At 43.7% G+C, this 23,057-nt stretch overlaps 1 protein-coding gene and 1 long non-coding RNA gene across 2 annotated transcripts in view; one reads left to right on the top strand and one right to left on the bottom strand.

Annotated features, from left to right (window-relative positions):
* Positions 1 to 23,057, bottom strand: part of brf1a (BRF1 general transcription factor IIIB subunit a) — a 64,530-nt gene that overhangs the window by 3,861 nt on the left and 37,612 nt on the right. The window contains exons 15-17 of the mRNA XM_029713339.1: positions 18,751 to 18,806; positions 17,542 to 17,810; positions 2,954 to 3,005 (exon numbers count right to left, since the gene is read on the bottom strand). Of these exons, the coding sequence (XP_029569199.1) occupies positions 2,954 to 3,005; positions 17,542 to 17,810; positions 18,751 to 18,806 (377 nt within the window). The remainder of the gene's footprint in view (positions 1 to 2,953; positions 3,006 to 17,541; positions 17,811 to 18,750; positions 18,807 to 23,057) is intronic.
* LOC115162229 (uncharacterized) lies at positions 333 to 1,049 on the top strand. Its single transcript, XR_003869503.1, has 2 exons — positions 333 to 469; positions 992 to 1,049. It is a non-coding gene; the product is annotated as an uncharacterized LOC115162229 (long non-coding RNA).

The following is a 23,057-nucleotide window of genomic DNA, read 5'->3' as shown; positions in this document are numbered from 1 at the left end:
CTAGCTCTGCATATTCAGCTAGTGTGTGTGCGCGATTGACTGGATTAACCTCACGTCAGTTACGTGCATTGAGTGCCTTTCAGACAGTAGATACAACCTCTCTGTTACCTAGCAAGCTAAGGAACTGGCAGTGGATCAAACCATTGTGAGGCAAAGGGTGGGGGGGTTGCAATCTTTTGAAACTTAAAAACGTGCTATTAAGTGTCTATAATCAGCACAATTGCTTTCATTGCGAATTATTAATATTATTTACATTACATAGTTATGTTTCAGTGATATATTGGGGGGACAAATCATATTTTTCCCAGGATGGGGGGGGTCATGTCCCCCCCGGCCCCCCGGGATTTCCGCCCCTGGGTCTGAGTCCTGGGAAGGATCGATGGGAGAGGCAGGGAGTGTTGAAAGACCCTTTCAGAGGGAATGAGAAGACATACTGATTCAACAATCTTGACCCCGGACAATTTTAAAGGTGAGAGAACTGGGTGACCTTGGTGGAATCAGGTCAGTCATAACAGTGTGATGAGTCAGTGGTTCTCTGCCATAGCTTACACTGGGGGAAGAGCTGGATGAACTTGAATAGTCTCTCAGCTTTAAAGCCTGGAACAGTGAAATTAGGCTAGTCTCTATTCTATTGCAGAGGTTTATCACAGGAGCCTGCCAGTTTCTCTGAGCTTGACGTTTAAACAGACATTTATTGCGAAGACTGTCAGGCAGAAGCACTGCACTGGGTAACTCAAAGTGCCATTTACTCCTAGAACATTTCTTTTGGAAATACAAAGAGAACCAGAAAAACTGCCAGGCAACAGCAAAGCACACATCTCCTTTCTCTCTCCTGTGCTCCTTTTCCTTTCCTTACATAACATGAATTCCAAGCAAACCCGGCCCCAACCAATCAGAGAAGCCATTTGATGCCAGTTCCCAGGGGTTGCTTAGTAACAAGCTTTGTTGACCCGGCCCCTCGTGGCAAATGTTTTCTTCCTGGTTGCTGTAGCCTGCACTGGGAGATTCTATTCATGGCTGCCAACACCACATGAGTGAGAGAGAGCGAGCAAAAGAAGGGAATGGAGCGAGACACAGCAGCAGAGGGATGAAGAGTGGGTGCAGGAGAAAGTGAGGCTCCCTCCTGTACGTTCCAGCCCACACCGCTTGAGTGCATGTGAACAACTCAGCAGGACATGGCCGCAGTCCTCTCCCATTAGTGAGCCTGCTGCTGAAGAAACACTCTCCCCCATCTGGTCCATAGGAGACTAAAGGGTTGGTTAAAGAAAAGACTCACCCAATTTGAATATTATATCGTATTTGGGCATCTCTGAGTGATGTTCTATCGATTCCCGGGGTCATTTCATGTTTTCATGTGTATCTGAGCCATCATCGTGCAAGCAGGCAGAAATATAGCCCGTATGATGAGTTTTGCATCTTATGAGGATATAACATTCAAAATGGGTGAAAACCATTGGTAGAGACAAAGAATCATGATTCCTTTTTTTCTTATTTTCTCAAGATATAGTGTTATCGATAGTAGGCTTGGGCGGTATACCGTATATACCCTATACTGGGGTATTTTGAAAAAGCCACGGGATGGTTTTTCAGTAAAGCCAAAACTATTTATTTTTATACAATTGAATATTTGTAGCTTCTTTTTAAGTGAATACCTGCAGTCAACTAGTGCAATACGTTAGGAGATAAAGAACATTGCGTTCTTCACTTCACTTGTCACATTATGTAGCTTACGGTAGTCCCCAGTCACGTGGGGTTTGTTTACAAGCACACGATGAGAGACCGGAGCCTTGTGAGTCAGTCACTGTCGTGCAACATGCGCCAGGTGATAAGTATGGAATTCACAACTAAATGTTTGCCAGCTAGATATCTTATAACTATTAAGTTGTCTAAAATGTGCTAAATGCTCTGCAGTTGTGCATTTGGTTTGCTAACTTAGTAGATTGTTGGCATTTAGCTAAGTGGTTAGCTTCTTCCAAAATCAAGCATCCACTTGGTAACAGCAGAGAATCCCCTCCTGGATCAAGAGCTTTGCTGGCTAATAATAATTTTGTGTGTGCAACAAACTGAGTAGCATTTGAGTTACTTGTATAGTTTTGGTCAGAAACCGTACAAAATGTTCATAATTCACTTGTAAGCATTTAGTTAGCATTCTCTATGAGGATCACTTAGTACTTGTTAGCATTCTGGTAAGTGACGTTTTTGGGCTTTGAATATTAGTACTTAAGTCAAATTGAGCACTAGGTAATAGATAAAGCAGATTGTGTTCATCATTCAGCCCATTAGATCATTTTTCCATTATGAAGCTTACCAGTACTAGTTTCCCAAAAAAGCATTTTGAGCCAGTCACGTTTGTTTACAAAAAAGCACAATGAGCAAAATGGGAGCTTCGCAAGGTGAGTCACTCCTGCAACACAATTTAAGTGAGGTGATCAAGTTACACTTGTATTAAATTCACTAATATTTGTCAGCTATATAACTTATAAAATAAGTGATCTAAGATGTGTCAAATAAATGATCTCTAGCTGGGTTTTGCTAACTTGCTAATGTTGCTAACTTGCTAAAGCTTGCAAGATCAAGCTTCTTGGTAACAGCAGCAGAGGCAATCCCCTCCTGGATTAAGATCCCTGCTGCCTAATATTTGTTTTGTGTGTGCTGCGTTTTGAGAAACTTGCATAACTTTATGAGCTGGGTTGTCTGTCCTAGTAGTAAATGTTTGCAAGCGTTCGTTACCATTTACCTAGCATCTGCTATGAGAATTTCTTAGTACTTCTTAGCATTCTGGTAAGTGACTTTTTTACGTTTATATATTTTTCAAAAGCGCCCCTTGTGTGCACTACCGGTAATACCGCATATCCCGGGATGGCACAGGCACGGTATGAAGGTATGGAAATCTGTATACCTTTAGCGATAGTAAAAGTGTGTGTAAGAGACAAAAGCATGTGTAACATCTTACCTGGTCTAGAGCCAGCTTCTTAGAGGGGTGTGCTGATATGAAGGGCCGTAACCTGAGAGAAAAAAAAAAACTTTGAAGAATAGACCACGTGGCTGCAATGAATGGCAGAGATGACCGTTGAGAAAAAGGACAAAGGCTGGAGCGACAGACAGACACAGAGGGAAAGAGATATTCTAACAGACAGAACACAGAGAGAGATGCAGCTGAAGTCGGAAGTTTACATACACTTAGGTTGGAGTCATTAAAACTTGTTTTTCAACCACTCCACAAATTTCTTGTTAAACTATAGTTTTGGCAAGTCGGTTAGGACATCTACTTTGTGCATGACAAATAATTTTTCCAACAAATGTTTACAGAGAGATTATTTCACTGTATCAAAATCCCATTGGGTCAGAAGTTTACATGCACTAAGTTGACTGTGCCTTTAAACAGGTTGGGAAAATCCAGAAAAAGATGTCATGGCTTTAGAAGCTTCTGATAGGCTATTTGACATCATTTGAGTCAATTGGAGGTGTACCTGTGGATGTATTTCAAGGCCTACCTTCAAACTCAGTGCCTCTTTGCTTGACATCATGAGACAATCAAAAGAAAAATCAGCCAAGACCGCAGAAAAAAAAAAAAAAAATTGTGGACCTACACAAGTCTGGTTCATCCTTGGGAGCAATTTCCAAACGCCTGAAGGTACCACGTTCATCTGTGCAAACAATAGTACGCAAGTATAAACACTATGGGACCACGCAGCCGTCATACCGCTCAGGAAGGAGACGCGTCCTGTTGCCTAGAGATTAACGTACTTTGGTGCGAAAAGTGCAAATCCATCCCAGAACAGCAAAGGACCTTGTGAAGATGCTGGAGGAAACAGGTACAAAAGTAGGGGCGGCAGGTAGCCTAGTGGTTAGAGCGTTGGACTTGTAACGGAAAGGTTGCAAGATCGAGTCCCCGAGCTGACAAGGTAAACAAATCTGTCGTTCTGCCCCTGAACAAGGCAGTTAACCCACTGTTCCTAGGCCGTCATTGAAAATAAGAATTTGTTCTTAACCGACTTGCCTAGTTAAATCAAGGTAAAATATCTACATCCACAGTAAAACAAGTCCTATATCGACATAACCTGAAGGAAGCCACTGCTCCAAAACCGCCATAAAAGCCAGACAACGGTTTGCAACTGCACATGGGGACAAAGGTGGCAGCATCATGTTGTGGGGGTGCTTTGCTGCAGGAGGGACTGGTGCACTTCACAAAATAGATTGCATCATGACGAAGGAAAATTATGTGAATATATTGAAGCAACATCAAGACATCAGTCAGGAAGTTAAAGCTTGATCGCAAATGGGTCTTCCAAATGGACAATGACCCCAAGCATACTTCCAAAGTTGTGGCAAAATGGCTTAAGGACAACAAAGTCAAGATATTGTAGCGGCCATCACAAAGCCCTGACCGCAATCCTATAGAAAATTGGTGGGCAGAACTGAAAAAGCGTGTGCGAGCACAAACCTGACTCAGTTACACCAGCTCTGTCAGGAGGAATGGGCCAAAATTCACCCAACTTATTGTGGGAAGCTTGTGGATGGCTACCTGAAACATTTGACCCAAGTTAAACAATTTAAAGGCAATGCTACCAAATACTAATTGAGTGTATATGAATGCTGAAATAAATCATTCTATTATTCTGACATTTCACATTCTTAAAATAAAGTGGTGATCCTAACTGACCTAAAACAGGGAATTTTTACTAGGATTAAATGTCAGGAATTGTGAAAAACTGAGTTTAAATGTATTTGGCTAAGGTGTATGTAAACTTCAACTGTATATTCTAACAGACAGGCAGACACACAGAGAAAAAAATATATAATTACTTAACACATTGGAAAGAATGTTTTTTGTTCAGAGAAAATTAGAATGCTATTTGGCCCTAAACCGAGAGTACAGAGGCAGAATACCTGACCACCGTGACAAACCCAAAATTAAGGAAAGCTTTGACTATGTACAGACTCCGTGACCATAGCCTTGCTATTAAGAGAGGCCACCGTAGGCAGACCTGGCTCTCAAGACAGGCTATGTGCACACCGCCCACAAAATTTGGTGGAAACTGAGCTGCACTTCGTACACATTTCCCTATGAATTGACTTGAATTCTAAGAGCGCAAGAGCGCAAGAGACTAACAGACAGAAGGGTGCCAACAGCAGCAGTAATTCCTGGGGAAGAATATCTCCAGTGGATGAAATTAGAATCTCTCCTGGAGGCTCTCTGCCCCCCCTGCCCGCCCGCCCACCCTTGTGAGACATACTCCCCTGGGGGCTTACTGTAAGTGCCTTACTCACACTGATAAGAGTGGAGAGAGAGCACTTTTAATTAATCTGCTTTACAAGGAGAAGGGTGGAGGAGAGGGTGTGTGTGTGTGTTCACTGTTCAGCAAGCATGGCATCTTCACTCCCTTTGTCAGAGCTTATTAGAAAAGCATCCAGCAGCACCAGCCTATTCTGGGCTTAGTGGGGCTAGCCCACAGACCTTGTACTAGACAGGACTGGGTGAGCAGGGTTCCCCAATGGGTCCCTTTCACTTTAGTTTCCAATCACAAACACAGGATCTTAGAGGCACCAGCACATACACATAAGGTAATCTATTCACTGTTGTGAGATGGAAAATGCATTAGTTAAATTAGTAGTATGAGGAAGCTATGGTATAAATATATGGACTATGATAATAAATCAGGGCTTCAAACTACATTTTCCAGGCTGGGCCTGAAGTCTGAGGCAAAGTTCCTCCCTCCTCACAATCAAACTATGCATAAAGAAACTGCCCACAAAAAACTGTGGTGCCCACTCGCTCTTTTCCAGTATACACACACTTATTCTCCCAGATACTACTTTGGCAGGGCTGGCTGAGCGCGGTCCATTCACCCTAAAGTGGATTCTGGGACAGACAGAGCAGAGCTTGGCAGCATGAGACACTGATAGGGCCAAAAGAAGCTCCACATGGCACTGACACCATTCATACTCTACTATAGCATCTCACTACAACACACTCAAACAGAAACATCTCCCACACACCAAAATACCTGCTTGAATAAGAACAAACTCATACAGTGTATGAAGGTCCAAAGTTTATGATTGTTTAGGCTAGAGGACCAGCCTTGTTTGTTACAAAACAGACATGGCATTTATGAAAGGGAGATCATGCTGCGTGGCCCTGGGGAATTCTGACCTCTAAAGAGGATGTTTGAGACATATTGGGTCATATGTGGCCTTTTTTTTAAGTCATGTGTGGCCTGTGATTGGCTCTGCATTCCCATGTGCATCTGGGTCTGGGCTAGATACACATACATCAGAGGGATGGGGTCGGGGCTCAGGATGGTGGCATTAGCCGGTAGAGGGACAGCATCTGTCTGACCATGCCCACCAGGGGGAGGATCACAGGCTGATCACACAGACAGGATCAAACTGCTACTACAGGTTCACTACTACCATCCTGGCTTGGAGTATGACAGGCTCAGTATGATCACAGACAGCCTGGGAGGATCAGACACACACACACACACACACACACACACACACACTACTACCGCATTAATATCATACTAACAACACACTACAGGGACGCTACTACCACCCTGACAAGGAGGATCACAAACACAGACAATGCGGTCAAAAAAGATGAGCAGACTCACACCAAAAGGCAGGCAGAGACAATCTCAGAAATACCAAACAGTCCATGCTCTCATTACTAGTGACGAAGGGTATACCGAAACGTCGGTACTTTTTAAATACTACAACATAAAAAACGATTTGATACTAGAATTTTTGTTGCTTTCGGTACATCAAATGTGTCCCACGGATCAAAAGTCTGTATCAGTGAAGGTGATGTCCCCCGAATAATGCCAGCCCACTACTCCACTTAGCCGGCACTGGGAGTCTGGGCTGCATCATGTTAGCGCCCCACGGCATGTAGAAATGTTGAAACCATTACTGTTGCAAAACAATGTCCATACAAGCTAGAACACTTTACAACGCAAGAAGATACCGGTAGCTTCAAGCTTTATAGGCAAACTTTCCTTGCTAGATTACAGCTAAAGCTGACATCAGTTCACCTCCCTAGTACTTCGTTTGTGATAATGTGCCAACCATAACATAATGCTGATTTTATAGATAATTGCCACCAAAACTTAATTAATTCACTTTATTGGCCTCTCACGTTTTTACCCAAAAATTATTTATTGACTCAAACAAATAGGGTCTATCTGCAGACCGTGATTACTACATGCCTCGGCACTACACTACAATTAAATTGATTGGACATGATATATTAGGTTTCACAGTTGCCAGTGGATGTCAGAGTGAAAAACAAGCCATGAGGTCAAAGGAATTGTCCGTAGAGCTCCGAGACAGAATTGTGTCGAGGCACAGATCTGGGGAAGGCTAATACAATTTCTGCAGCATTGAAGGTCCCCAAGAACACAGTGGCCTCCATGATTCTTCAATGGAAGAAGTTAGGAAGCACCATGACTCTTTCTAGAGCTGGCCGCCTGGCCAAACTGAGCAATCTGGGGAGAAGGGCCTTGGTCAGGGAGGTGACCAAGAGCCCGATGGTCACTAACAGAGCTCCAGAGTTCCTGTGGAGATAGGAGAAACTTCCAGAAGAACAACCATCTCTGCAGCACTCCACCAATCAGGCATTTATGGCAGAGGGGCCAGACGGAAGCCACTCAGTAAGTTGCACGACAGTCCACTTGGAGTTTGCCAAAAGGCACAAAGACTCTCAGACCATGAGAAACAAGATTCTCTGGTCTAATAAAACCAAGATCGAACTCTTTGGCCTGAATGCCAAACGTCATGTCTGGAGGAAACGGGAGAGATTAATGGAGCAAAGTACAGAGATCCTTGATGAAAACCTGCTCCAGAGTGCTCAGGACCTCAGACTGGGGCAAAGGTTCACCTTCCAACAGGACAATTTAACCTTTTATTTAACTAGGCAAGTCAGTTATGAACAAATTCTTATTTACAATGACGGCCTAGGAACAATGGGTTAACTGCCTTGTTCAGGGGCAGAACGACAGATTCTTACCTCGTCAGCTCGGGGATTCGATCTAGCAATCTTTTCGGTTACTAGTCCAATGCTCTAACCAACTGGCTACCTGCCCAATGATCCTAAGCACACAGACAAGACAACGCAGGAGTGGCTTCGGGACAAGTCGATGAATGTCCTCGACTAGCCCAGCCACAGCCCGGACTTGAACCCGATCTAACATTTCTGGAGAGACCTGAAAATACCTGTGCAGCAACGCTCCCCATCCAACCTGACAGAGCTTGAGAGGATCTGCAGAGAAGAACAGGAGAAACACCCCAAATACAGGTGTGCTAAGCTTGTAGCATCATACCCAAGAAGAATCAAGGCTGTAATCACTGCCAAAGGTGCTTCAACAAAGTACTGAGTAAAGGGTCTGAATACTTATAGTACCAGTCAAAAGTTCAGACCCACCAACTCATTCCAAGATTGTTCTTTATTTTTACCATTTTCTACATTGTAGAATATAGTGGAGACATCAAAACTATGAAAAAACATATGGTATCGTGTAGTAACCAACAACAACAAAAAGGGTTAAACAAACCTAAATATATTTTGACAGCTTTGCACTCTTGGCATTCTCTCAACTAGCTTCATGAGGTAGTCACCTGGAATGCATTTCAATTAACAGGTGAGCCTTGTTTAAAGTTAATTTGTGGAATTTCTTTCCTTCTTAATGCATTTGAGCCAATCAGTTGTGTTGTGACAAGGTAGGGGTGGTATACAGAAGATGGCCTTTTACCAAATAGGGCTAAGTCCATACTATGGCAAGAACAGCTCAAATAAGCAAAGAGAAATGACAGTCCATCATTACTTTAAGACATGAAGGTCAGTCAATCTGGAAAATGTCAAGAACTTTGAAAGTTTCTTCAAATGCAGTCACAAACATCAAGCGCTATGATGAAACTGGCTCTCATAAAGGACCGCCACAGGAAAGGAAGACCCAGAGTTACCTCTGCTGCAGAGGATAAGTTCATTAGAGTTACCAGCCTCAGAAATTGGAGCCCAAATAAATGCTTCAGACTTCAAGTAACAGACACATCTCAACTGTTCAGAGGAGACTGCGTGAATCAGGCCTTCATGGTTGAATTGCTGCAAAGAAACCACTACTAAAGGACACCAATAAGAAGAAGAGACTTGCTTGGGCCAAGAAACACAAGCAAAAGACAGTCCAAATTTGAGATTTTTGGTTCCAACCGCGTGTCTTTGTGACGCAGAGTAGACGAACGGATGATCTCCGCATGTGTGGTTCCCACCGTAAAGCATGGAGGATGAGGTGTGATGGTGCGTTGCTGGTGACACTGTCAGTGATTTATTTAGAATTCAAGGCACACTTAACCAGCATGGCTACCACAGCATTCTGCAGCGATATGCCATCCCATCTGGTTTGTGCTTAGTGGGACTATCATTTGTTTTTCAACAGGACAATGACCCAACACACCTCCAGGCTGTGTAAGGGCTATTTGACCAAGAAGGAGAGTGATGGAGTGCTGCATCAGATGACCTGGCCACCACAATCACCTGACCTCAACCCAATTGAAATGGTTTGGGATGATTTGGACCGCGGAGTGAAGAAAAAGCAGCCAACAAGTGTTCAGCATATGTGGGAACTCCTTCAAGACTGTTGGAAAAGCATTCCAGGCGAAGCTGGTTGAGAGAATTCCAAGAATGTGCAAAGCTGTCAAAGGTTGGCTTCTTTGAACCTAAAATATATTTTGATTTGTTTAACACCTTTTTGGTTACTACATGATTCCATATGTGTTAGTTCATATTTTGATGTCTTCACTATTATTCTACAACGTAGAAAATACTAAAAATAAAGAAAAATCTTTGAATGAGTAGGTGTCCCAACTTTTGACTGGTACTGTGTGTAAGTGATATTTCAGTTACATTTTTTATAGATTTGCTAAAATTTAGAAAAACCTGTTTTTGCATTGTCATTATGGGGTATTGTGTGTAGATCGATGAGGAAAAATAAATGTAATCAATTTTAGAATAAGGCTAACCTAACAAAATGTGGAAAAAGTCAAGGGGTCTGAATACTATCCGAATGCACTGCAAGTCCCAAATATAAGGGAAACAGATTTTCATGGGGATACAGATGACATCAGCCAAATAAGCTCAATAACTCAACACATGCACACTGTTGAATATACATCAACCTGTATTGTGAATAGACCTTGGCTACATCTAGATTTACCATTCAAATGTAGTTAGATTGTTTTTACCAAAGTCAAATTGATTGTATAATTGATTAATTAATGTATACATGTTTGTCGCTGAAAATGTTTGAGGTAAAACAATTATAATGTAATAATATTGAACTCAAAAGATGCCCAACGATTGAACAGAGCAGTAGCTGAGTCTCTCTGTCTGGATCAAGAGCCATTCTGTGACTATGGCTAATATGCCATTTTTTTGCCGTGGGATTGTTTTGTTATTGAGTATCATCATTCTGGTATCGTGACAACACTACTCATTATTGCGACACCACTTCACCTAGAACAGTGAATGTGTTCTAAAAATCTACTTCTCCCTCAGAGAAAAGAAAACATGTCTGACGTCTCCTCTCTAATGAGGGCAGGGGTGGTGTAGGTGTGACAGGAGTGACAGAGATGCCTGCCCAGACCCGCTCCATCCTTCCTCCCATGGCATGTCCCCTCTCACACCTCATCCCCCATGAGCTCACACCTTGGACTGGAGTAAGCGTGGACACAGCTCAGCTCATTATTGGGGAGACACACAGTAACACTGCTCATTCATTAGGGAGCTGTAACACACCACCACCACACACCTCCATACTGTCAGCTGTCACAGTGACAAACTATACATAGCCTTTGAGAAAGCCCAGAGGACATCAACATTAGTCGTGGCTTCTAAACCTCCCAGAAAAATACATCTGTCTGGCTAAAATCTAAGGCTACAGATGTTCCATAAAAGCTTACATCCAAAGACAAACTACTTATCAACTTGTTGGTCCCCAGTGTGTCAATATTTCCATAGAAACAGTCTGTAGTTATTCTACATCCCAAATAAAGCAGCTTCATTCTGGTTAAGCAGTGATCACTTTTAAGCCTTACTAACCCAAAATATGCAAGCACTATCCTAGATCCTAGCTACTCGTCCTGCAAGGGGACAGATCTTGCCTTAAGTTCAGAGGTCAAACTGGTGTTCAAAATTGAGCTGGCTGCCAATGACGACAGCCTCCTAGGGAGCCCTTTCCCTCTGAACATTGATATCAGCAGTGGGGAGTGGCTCCTTGGACAGAGGAGATGTGACATGTATAAATCACCTCTCCAAAGACAATGGGACATATGAAGCACTCCTCTATTGGCGTGACGCCCCCCTCCACCTCTCTAAAAGGTCAGACAGGAGACACTTGGGGAGACCCAACACTCTCCCACTTTCACTCCCCCTCTTTCTTACTGCCTCAGTCTTTCCCCCACCACTGCTGTCCATCTCCGACTCTCTCTCTGCTAGACTATTAGTCTCTGCTGGGCTTAACACATTTCTAATCAGCTTACTGCCAATGAGACTAAGCCGGAGTTGAAAAGGCGATTGACGGAGAGCGTTTAGCCAGTGGCTGGCAACTGGTTAGAGCTGGGGGATGGCAACTACACTGCTCAAAAAAATAAAGGGAACACTTAAACAACACAATGTAACTCCAAGTCAATCACACTTTTGTGAAATCAAACTGTCCACTTAGGAAGCAACACTGATTGACAATAAGTTTCACATGCTGTTGTGCAAATGGAATAGACAACAGGTGGAAATTATAGGCAATTAGCAAGACACCCCCAAATAAGGAGTGGTTCGGCAGGTGGTGACCATAGACCACTTCTCAGTTCTTATGCTTCCTGGCTGAGGTTTTGGTCACTTTTGAATGCTGGCGGTGCTTTCACTCTAGTGGTAGCATGAGACGGAGTCTACAACCCACACAAGTGGCTCAGGTAGTGCAGCTCATCCAGGATGGCACATCAATGCGAGCTGTGGCAAGAAGATTTGCTGTGTCTGTCAGCGTAGTGTCCAGAGCATGGAGGCGCTACCAGGAGATAGGCCAGTACATCAGGAGATGTGGAGGAGGCCGTAGGAGGGCAACAACCCAGCAGCAGGACCGCTACCTCCGCCTTTCTGCAAGGAGGAGCAGGAGGAGCACTGCCAGAGCCCTGCAAAATGACCTCCAGCAGGCCACAAATGTGCATTTGTCTGCTCAAACGGTCAGAAACAGACTCCATGAGGGTGGTATGAGGGCCCGACGTCCACAGGTGGGGGTTGTGCTTACAGCCCAAGACCGTGCAGGACGTTTGGCATTTCCCACAGAACACCAAGATTGGCAAATTCGCCACTGGCGCCCTGTGCTCTTCACAGATGAAAGCAGGTTCACACTGAGCACATGTGACAGACGTGACAGAGTCTGGAGACGCCGTGGAGAACGTTCTGCTGCCTGCAACATCCTCCAGCATGACCGGTTTGGTGGTGGGTCAGTCATGGTGTGGGGTGGCATTTCTTTGGGGGGCCACACAGCCCTCCATGTGCTCGCCAGAGGTTGCCTGACTGCCATTAGGTACCGAGATGAGATCCTCAGACCCCTTGTGAGACCATATGCTGGTGCGGTTGGCCCTGGGTTCCTCCTAATGCAAGACAATGCTAGACCTCATGTGGCTGGAGTGTGTCAGCAGTTCCTGCAAGAGGAAGGCATTGATGCTATGGACTGGCCCGCCCGTTCCCCAGACCTGAATCCAATTGAGCACATCTGGGACATCATGTCTCGCTCCATCCACCAACGCCACGTTGCACCACAGACTGTCCAGGAGTTGGCGGATGCTTTAGTCCAGGTCTGGCAGGAGATCCCTCAGGAGACCATCCACCACCTCATCAGGAGCATGCCCAGGCGTTGTAGGGAGGTCATACAGGCACGTGGAGGCCACACATACTACTGAGCCTCATTTTGACTTGTTTTAAGGACATTACATCAAAGTTGGATCAGCCTGTAGTGTGGTTTTCCACTTTAATTTTGAGTGTGACTCCAAATCCAGACCTCCATGGGTTGATAAATTGGATTTCCATTGATTATTTTTGTTTGATTTTGTTGTCAGCACATTCAACTATGTAAAGAAAAAAGTATTAAATAAGATTATTTCATTCATTCAGATCTAGGATGTGTTATTTAAGTGTTTCCTTTATTTTTTTGAGCAGTATATATAATTAGAAGAAAATCGTTAAAGCCAAGAATGAGAGGAGCGAGACTAAAAGAGATGGAACCCTTGAGGATAATGTTAAGGTTACATTAAATCAGTAATATAACAAATTAAAATGGGGAAATGATTGCAGTGAATGAGAAACAAAGAGAAAGCATTTACCCTACATATGAAAGTATAATCTGAGATTTTTGTGTACGGCCCAGTACATCATTGGGGCCAAGCTTCCTGCCATCCAGGACCTCAATACCAGGCGGTTTCAAAGTGATTTTCAACTTTCCCTTACGGTACTTGTCGACTATTGGTCTTGTGCCGGTATTTAGCCTTAGATGGAGTTTACCACGCCCTTTGGGCTGCATTCCCAAACAACAAAGACTCCAGCCACCCTAGTCATAGACTGTTCTCTCTGCTACTGCACAGCAAGCGGTACCGGAGTGCCAAGTCTAGGTCCAAAAGGCTTCTGAACAGCTTCTACCCCCCCACCGTTTATTTTTTTTAACACTGTTGCTACTTGCCGTTTATCTATGCATAGTCACTTTACCCCTACCTACATGTACATATTTCCTCAATTACCTTGACTAACCTGTACCCCCGCACATTGACTCAGGACCGGTACCACCTGTATATAGCCTTGTTATTTTATTGTTGCCCTTTTTTTCTTCTTCTTAGCACTGCATTGTTGGTTAAGGGTTTGTAAGTAAGCATTTCACGTTAAGGTCTACGCCGGTTGTATTCGGCGCATGTGACAAATAACATTTGATTACGTCACTATGTGATGATGAGCACTTCACACTGGCAGAGGGTGAGAAACCAGCAGTAGTGAGAAAAGGATTTAGCTGGTGCCAACAGTCAGTCCTTCTCCTCTGGGATCTCCAGACAGACCACTCTGGTTCAGACACTTTCACTGTGTAGTATGCCCCTGGGCTCACAGAACTGAAAGAATAATTGTCTGAGTGCTTTGATACAAGATGGCTCCCTTTGTCACCAAGGCAGGTGCTAATACATGAGTGGTGAGTATAAAACAATGTATAGTGAGAAAGGCACTAAGTGCATCCGCCAGTCCATGTGTTACTACTCAAGAGAGACTATTTGACTGGTTCAGGCTGTGGAACAATGAACTATGACCGTAATATCAACTCTGCCCATCTCAACAGTCACCGTGGTGCTTCTTGGGCTGTGGATGGATATACTGCCCACTTTGGAGCTCTAGTACGAAAAATTCCAACTTTCATTGGACCATTAGTTGTGGTAAAGCGTTAGTAGAACAAAGGTTTGGCTGTAGACAACTGTTTGAAAATCGAGAAGAGAGAAAGCTGCTGCTAGCGGAGCCGGATGTCCAACAGAGAAAAATATGCAGTTTCCCAGCAGTCTATAGTCCTCCTGTCCAGCCCAACATATGCCTCACATAGGATGGGATGCCCTCTGGTCTGTAGCATTGTAACGGATGGAGCCTGCCTGGCAGTGGCACCCAAAGAGTTGGTTCCTGTGAGAAGCAAATCCAGAGGCGTCCCATGGAAATACTTAGTGGTCTCAGTCAGTCAGGTGTTGCAGGGCAGTGGGGGAGATCAGAGAGAGGCCAGGGAAGGGCTGGAAACCAGAGGGAGATTATACTCTCCCAATACAGCTGCTACTATTAGTAGAAAAACACTTCTTTAGAGTGGACTGAAAATAAAGTGTGATGCATATTGGTCCATGTGGGGATGATCTGATGTCACTACTCTGCTGATGACACCTGTTCTGAGAGGCTGAATAGAAATGCAGAGAAAGTTGTTAATTCTTCACAGGCAGCAGAAAGAAAATCGATGGTCAAAAACTCTTGCCACAACCCTCTCCATTAGACCAGACTGTGGATCAGAGCTTCCACTAGACCTTTAGGGTTAGATTTACACTTCTGAGACACAGACCGAAACCATACAACCCCCCTCCCCTTGGTGAAATATGCAGTCAAGTATTCCTCCCAAAAAGGTTGAATGGGGAAAAGGGCTTTAAAAAGAGAGAAGAAAGAAAAACAGCTTTGAATGGGAACAGATTAAGGAGGGAGAAGAGGGAAGAAAAAAAGCACTGGAGGGAAATTATCTGGGCTATTTCTGGAAGAGTGCTTTTCCATCCTCCAGTCGGAATGAAGGGGACAGGGAGGCCCTGTTTGGCAGCTAGCTGGAGAGGCGTGGAGCAATATGGAGGGAGAGGGATGGCGGGTGGGAGTCCTGTAAAGTACAGGCCTGTGACCGGGTGAAGGGCTGGGGAAAGGGGGAGCTCAGAGGCCTTCCCTAGAGGCCAGGCTGGCCATGACCGAGGATGGGAGACCCTGTATAAAGCAGGCTTGAGACTGTGCAGAACCAGATCCTACAGGGGAGAGCCTTTAAAAGTGGAGTGGAGTGTGGGGGAGCCAAGCAGTGGTTGGAGGAAAGTGAGAAGGAGCACAATGCTTCAGTGTAGCAGTCAGTAAGTTCTGGAAGCAGGCAGCACAATGGACTTACTGTCAGCCACCGCTCTCCTCCACTTTTCTAGTTCTCCCTGACTTGCCTTTTAAATAACCACACAGCAACCCTTTCAGAGCTCCAGTAATGGTGTACTCGTCAAACAACCAGTGAAGGGACTCTTTCTGCAGTCAATGGGCAAGTCATGTTTTCATTTGAATGTCACTATTTCTGGAGGTACAATGTCAGCAAAGATGCCAAATGATCAACATAGTGATATAGAAAAAGTAACTGTTTGGATAAACCATGGTGTGATCCCGTCCTGTGGTTAAAACTATTTTTGTTGAGCAAGCAGAACTAAAGTGCAAAGTTCAGATTTTTCTCAGCAAGTGGATGTGAGTCTTAAAAGCTACCTGCTAGCAAAAGCACTGTTCCATTCAGGAAAAACAAGTGTTGAAAGTGTACAATGAATGATTCAATAACCATAATGTAGATGAATCATTTATTGACATGAATGCATTTTTTTTTTTAAATGTACGGGTGGACAGTTGGAGGGAAAATTGTAATTCTTAAAGGGGGAAAAGGTTCATCCATGAAGCCCTCTTCAACAGCAGAAAAAAAACACGTAACTGGAGATGTCTTGAGTGTGTAGGCCTACAGTAAACGTCAGCTTTCTAAAGAAGTGCTAGGCTACTCTGACTGGCGCAACTACACTGAACAAAAATATAAAAACGCAACATGCTATATTTCAACGATTCTACTGAGTTACAGTTCATAAAGGCCCACCCACTGAGGAGCCAGGCCCAGCCAATCAGAATGTGTTTTCCCCCACAAAAGGGCTTTATTACAGACAGAAATACAAATCAGCTGTCCGGGTTGCTGGTCTCAGATGATTCCGCAGGTGAAGAAGCAAGATGTGGATGTCCTGGACTGGTGTGGTTACATGTGATCTGCGGTTGTGAGACCGGTTGGACGGACTGACAAATTCTCAAAAATGATGGAGGTGGCTTATGGTAGAGAAATGAAGATTAAATTCTCTGGAAACAGCTCTTGACACAGGAGAATTATTCACTAACAGGGATGTAAACACATTTGTGCACAACTTTTGAGAAATAAGCTTTTTGTGTGTATGGAATATTTCTACAATCTTTTATTTCAGCTCATGAAAAATGGGTTGAGAGGGTTGGGGCTGGTCAGATGGAGGGAGGAGCTGCAACCAGATGACCCCAGTAACACTTACTGCACTAGGAAGGGGGGGGGCTCCCCTGGATGTCACTAAAAGGCTGGCTCTAGGCTGAGCTGGGTCTAAGACTTGTACACCTGCAAGACGGTTCCACACAAATTTGATTTGAGGTTTTTTTAAACAACAAACAACTCAAAACTGAAGAAACTGATTAACTTCAGAAGAAAGCCTCACAGTGGATCATAACATACTGAATGTGTGTGTTGAGAAAGCGGGAGAGAAAGAGAGAATGAGATCAAGCAAATCCTGGCAGAGAGAGAAGGTAAATCTCAGGGAAGCACATGGGAGTGAGTGGCGGGCTGAGTGAGTCCACAGCCTTCCAGAAAAGAAAAAAAAAAGGAACGCGAGCATCTGTTTGGTTGTCACTGGTGATTATTCCAGGCTAGAGGAAAAGTGCAGCCTCATCATTATTGAGAAGAGCAGCAACATCGCTTCAACAGGCTGGGAAGTGGGCATGTTGCCCCTAGTGACAGACAGGAGGCTCGGAGAAGGACAAAAATACTGTTGCATCACTCACATTTCCATTCATCTCCAATTTATTCAACACTGCTGCCGTCAGTCAGTCTTGAAGCTTAAATCAGCCAATATTGAATATATTGAACAATATATGACAGTGAACAGCAGTGGTATTATTAGATAGACTGAGTCACACTGTGGTTCTGCTTCACCCACCTCTTGCCCAGGCTGCTGAGTGGTGTGCCCAGGCTCAGAGGGACATTGGTGGGTTTGCGGTATCGTCCAGTCAGCCTCTGGGCTCCAGGGGTGGCTCCTTTCGGAGACTCTGCTGTCTGGCGGGCTGGACTGGCACATGGCTTGACATTCAGCTCCTTCAGGATATCGTAGTTGATCTTAGTGGAGATCTTCTTCTGCTCCAGCATCTTCTCTATGGCCTCGTCGGCTGTGCTGGCATGGATCGGAGCCCGCTTCTTGGAGCTCTTGGGCTGCAGGGCACATAGTGGGGTTTCAAATCATTCTATATCCAGTCAAATGCAATTAGTTATGCAAATTGGTGCTTTAGCTTAATGTACATTTGTAACTATACTTTGCACAACAAAGGGATGCTCTAGCTATGCGGTAGTATTACGGGAGGGGGCTGATTGTGAAGTTGGACAACATGGCATAAGGTGGTTGGATCAGTGCTGTCAAAGACTCCACACCTCATTAAGTATCTATTGCGCTGCAGTTAATCCAGCTAGTTAAAACCAGAGAGCAGATGTTGGACCTAACAAGGAGCCTGGGCCTTGCCAAATACTGACATGAAATGAGAAACCCACTAGAGTGGAAAACATGCACACACATTGACACACCACAGCTTAGCATATATCCAGGCCACCCCAAGCTCACTGCTTCTTTATACCAGTGGTTCTCAACTGGTTTAGTCTCGGGACCCAAATTGAACCAGGTTGTCTGTCGCGATCCAATAATCGTGTCACGATTTTTTGTTGTTGCCAAAATGCAATCTGGAAAATGTTTAATGATATATTGATAGTAAATGCACCAATTATATGACAAAGGAACAACAGTCCCACCTTTTTCCATTGTCAATAATTCCACTTTGCCCATATTCTTGATGAAGAATGTAAACTCACTGGTGTGACACCAAAAAAAATATTAAAATATCTACCAAATCCACTAAAGGCTCCGCTAATAATTCTAAATTGAAAACTGATTGAAGAAAAAAATTGGTTCATTATCATTTATACACACTTTCTACCTGATTTTAGTAGTTTAAGTTCAGACTGGTGTATTTTGACAAAAAAAATAAAGAAGCATTTATTTGTATTATTCAGACACTCGCAACACATTCAAAACCTCCCAAGACCCAAATTTGGTTTGCAACCCACCAGTTGAGAATCGCTGCTTTAGATTGTCAGGATTTACCTTCTTGTCCTTGTAAATCCCCAGCTCCTTCTCTTTGGCTATCCGCGCTTCCTTTTCTGAAAGTATAAATGGATTGGGGGGAATTCAATTGGAAATATAGTTATTTGTAGAGTCAACTTGGGGGGGGGGTTAGTCTCTAAATAAATGCTAATTTAACCATTCTTCTATTTGTTTAAAATGCAGTGGTAAATATGAAAATAAAAGCTGAAATGAACATCCCCACCTCTCTGTCATGGTTTATTTTTATGTGGCGGCGCTGTCCACTCAGTTGTGCTGAAATTTGACCTCAGCTGAGCTCCTTCATGCATAGATTTTTCTTTGCATTTCCTCATTTTCACCATGCGTTTGTGATTAAAATATGCATTGGAATAAAGGTTTTCATTTATCATTGTTTGCTTTTGTCAGTCAGCTGTTCAGAGCGCACATTGCTTTGTTTTTCAGGTGCGTGCAGATACTGATGTTCTCCGTACCAGCCGGGGCCAGAAGTAGTACATTTATTTCACTTAATTATTGTCTATCAATATTTGTTTTCTTTCCTGGATCAGCTGACGGTCGACAATATCACTAGCCTAGAGCTAGACACCAATGTGCATCCAATAAGTATACGTTAATGACACTATGCCTATAGTTTCAATAGAAGCATTCGATTTTGCAATGACATAAGATTACATTGTCTGGGATTTCTGTGCCCATGAGAACTGTTTTCACGGCGAAACAAATCCAATCTTATTGGTCACATACATGTGTTTAGCAGATGTTATTGCGGGCGTGCTTCTAGTTCTGACAGTGCAGCAATATCTAACAAGTAATAAATAAACAATTTCACAACAAATACCTAATACACATCAAAGTAACTTAATAAAATCAAGAATATATAAATATATGGATGAGCCATGTCAGAGCGGCATAGACTAAGAAACAGTAGATAGTGTAAAATACAGTATATACATTTGAAGTCAGAAGTTTACATACACCTTGGCCAAATACATTTAAACTCAGTTTCACAATTCCTGACATTTAATCCTAGTAAAAATTCCCTGTCAGTTAGGTTCACCACTATATTTTAAGAATGTGAAATGTCAGAATAATAGTAGAGAGAATTATTTATTTCATCACATTCCCAGTGGGTCAGAAGTTTACATACACTCAATTAGTATTTGGTAGCGTTGCCTTTAAATTGTTTAACTTGAGTCAAACATGTCAGGTAGCCTTCCACAAGCTTCCCACAATAAATTGGGTGAATTTTGGCCCATTCCTCCTGACAGAGCTGGTGTAACTAAGTCAGGTTTGTAGGCCTCCTTGCTCGCACACGCTTTTTGAGTTCTGCCCACCAATTTTCTATAGGATTGAGGTCAGGGCTTTGTGATGGCCACTCCAATACCTTGACTTTGTTGTCCTTAAGCCATTTTGCCACAACTTTGGAAGTATGCTTGGGGTCATTGTCCATTTGGAAGACCCATTTGCGACCAAGCTTTAACTTCCTGACTGACGTCTTGAGATGTTGCTTCAATATATCCATGTCATTTTCACCACAAAGTGCAAAAGTCCCTCCTGCAGCAAAGGACCCCCACAACATGATGCTGCCACCCCCATGCGTCATGGTTGGGATGTGTTCTTCGGCTTGCAAGCGTCCCCGTTTTTCCTCCAAACATAATGGTCATCACGGCCAAACAGTTATATTTTTGTATCATCAGACCAGAGGACATTTCTCCAAAAAGTACGATCTTTGTCCCCATGTACAGTTGCAAACCATAGTCTGGCTTTTTTATGGCGGTTTTGGCGCAGTGGCTTCTTCCTTACTGAGCGGCCTTTCAGGTTGTGTCGTTATAGGACTCGTTTTACTGTGGATACTTTTGTACCTGTTTCCTCCAGCATCTTCACAAGGTACTTTACTGTTCTGGGATGGATTTGCACTTTTCGCACCAAAGTACGTTAATCTCTAGGCAACGGGACGCGTCTCCTTCCTGAGTGGTATGACGGCTGTGTGGTCCCATAGTGTTTATACTTGCGTACTATTGTTTGCACAGATGAACGTGGTACCTTCAGGAATTTGGAAATTGCTCCCAAGGATGAACCAGACTTGTGTAGGTCCACAATTCTTTTTTTTCCTGAGGTCTTGGCTGATTTTCTTTTGATTTTCCCATGTCGTCAAGCAAAGAGGCACTGAGTTTGAAGGTAGGCCTTGAAATACATCCACAGGTACACCTCCAATTGACTCAAATGATGTCAATTAGCCTATCAGAAGCTTCTAAAGCCATGACATTTTCTGGAATTTTCCAAGCTGTTTAAAGGCACTTAGTGTATGTATGTAAACTTCTGACACACTGGAATTGTGATACAGTGAATTATAAGTGAAATAATCTGTCTGTAAACAATTGTTGGAAAAATTACTTGTGTCATTCACAAAGTAGATGTCCTAACCGACTTGCTAAAACTACAGTTTGTTATCAAGAAATTTGTGGAGTGGTTGAAAAACAAGTTAATGACTCCAACCTAAGTGTATGTAAACTTCCAACTTCAACTGTACATATGAGATGAGTAATTCAAGATACGTAAACATTATTAAAGTGACTAGTGTTCCATTTATTAAAGTGGCCAATGATTTCAAGTCTGTGTGTAGGCAGGAGCCTCTCTGTGCTAGTGATGGCCATTTAACAGTCTGATGGCCCTGAGATAGAGACTGAAAAACAGCTTCTCGGTCCCAGCTTTGATGCACCTGTACTGACCTCGCCGTCTTGATGATAGCAGGGTGAACAGGCAGTGGCTCGGGTGGTTGTTGTCCTTGATGATCTTTTTGGCCTTCCTGTGACATCGGGTGGTGTAGGTGTCCTGGAGGGCAGGTAGTTTGCCCCCAGTGACGCGTTGTGTAGACCGCACCACCCTCTGGAGAGCCCTGCGGTTGTAGGCGGTGCAGTTGCCGTACCAGGCGGTGATACAGCCCGACAGGATACTCTCAATTGTGCATCGGTAAAAGTTTGAGGGTTTTAGGTGACAAGCCAAATTTCTTCAGCCTCCTGAGGTTGAAGAGGCGCTGTTGTGCCTTCACCACACTGTGTGGCTGGACCATTTCATTTTGTCAGTATTATGTACCAGAGGAACTTAAAACTTTCTACCTTCTCCACTGCTGTCCTGTTGATGTGGATAGGGGGGTGCTCTCTCTGGTGTTTCCTGAAGTCCACGATCATGTCCTTTGTTTTGTTGACCTTGAGAGAGGTTATTTTCCTGACACCAGACTCCCAGAGCTCTCACCTCCTCATGTAGGCTGTCTCGTCGTTGTTGGTAATCAAGCCTACTACTGTGTCGTCTGCAAACTTGATGAGTGAGTTGGAGGCGTGAATGGCCACGCAGTCATGGGTGAACAGGGAGTACAGGAGGGGGCTGAGCACACACACACACCTTTGTGGGGTCCCAGTGATAAGGATCAGGGAAGTGGAGATGTTTCCTACCTTCACCACCTTGGGGCGGCCCTTCAGGAAGTCCACGACTCAGTGGCACAGAGCAGGGTTCAGAAACAGAGCCCAGAGCTTAATGATGAGCTTGGAGGGTGCTATGGTGTTGAATGCTAAGTTATAGTCAATGAACAGCATTCTTACATAGGTATTGCTCTTGTCCAGATGGGATTGGGCAGTGTGATGGCGATTGCATCGTATGTGGACCTATTGGGGTGGTAAGCAAATTGAAGTGGGTCTACGGTGACAGGTAAGTTGGAGGTAATATGACCCTTGACTAGTCTCTCAAAGCACTTCATGATGACAGAAGCGAATACTATGGGGAAATAGTCATTTAGTTCAGTGACCTTTGGATTCTTGGGTACAGGAACAATGGTGGCCATCAATTTCACATAATGAAAAATTACGTCGACAGTTACACTTACAGCGCATTTTCCAAGATCAATGATTTCTACAGGGTTTAAGTTCATTGTTCAAATTCAATTGTTAAATGCTTAATAATGACAAATAACTCATGTCATTGATGTAAGAATAGGTCGTGTTATGTCACACGATCTGTGAAGACTCCAAGCATTAACTCATGAATTATGGACAACTCACAAACTAGGGTGTAAAACATTTTTTCATTCAGCTCATGTATTATATTGAATGTAATATTATATTGAATGCTACCTATTCTGCGCGTGTTCATGAGTTTAAAATTGCCTTGACAGAGGGTAGGCTACCGGCAGTAGTGTAGGCCTAGTGGAGGGTAAACTCCAGTAAATGCTGTTTACCCACCTTTTTTCAGAAAAATGCATTGAAAGTACCGGGAGCGTTCCTTTTTTCACCGTTTACGACCTATATTTTTTACTACTA

Source organism: Salmo trutta, chromosome 25, assembly GCF_901001165.1.
Source record: "Salmo trutta chromosome 25, fSalTru1.1, whole genome shotgun sequence".
Taxonomy (NCBI): Eukaryota; Metazoa; Chordata; class Actinopteri; order Salmoniformes; family Salmonidae; genus Salmo; species Salmo trutta.
The sequence above is the reverse complement of the archived record's forward strand: the minus strand, read 5'-3'. Positions and strand labels throughout refer to the sequence as shown.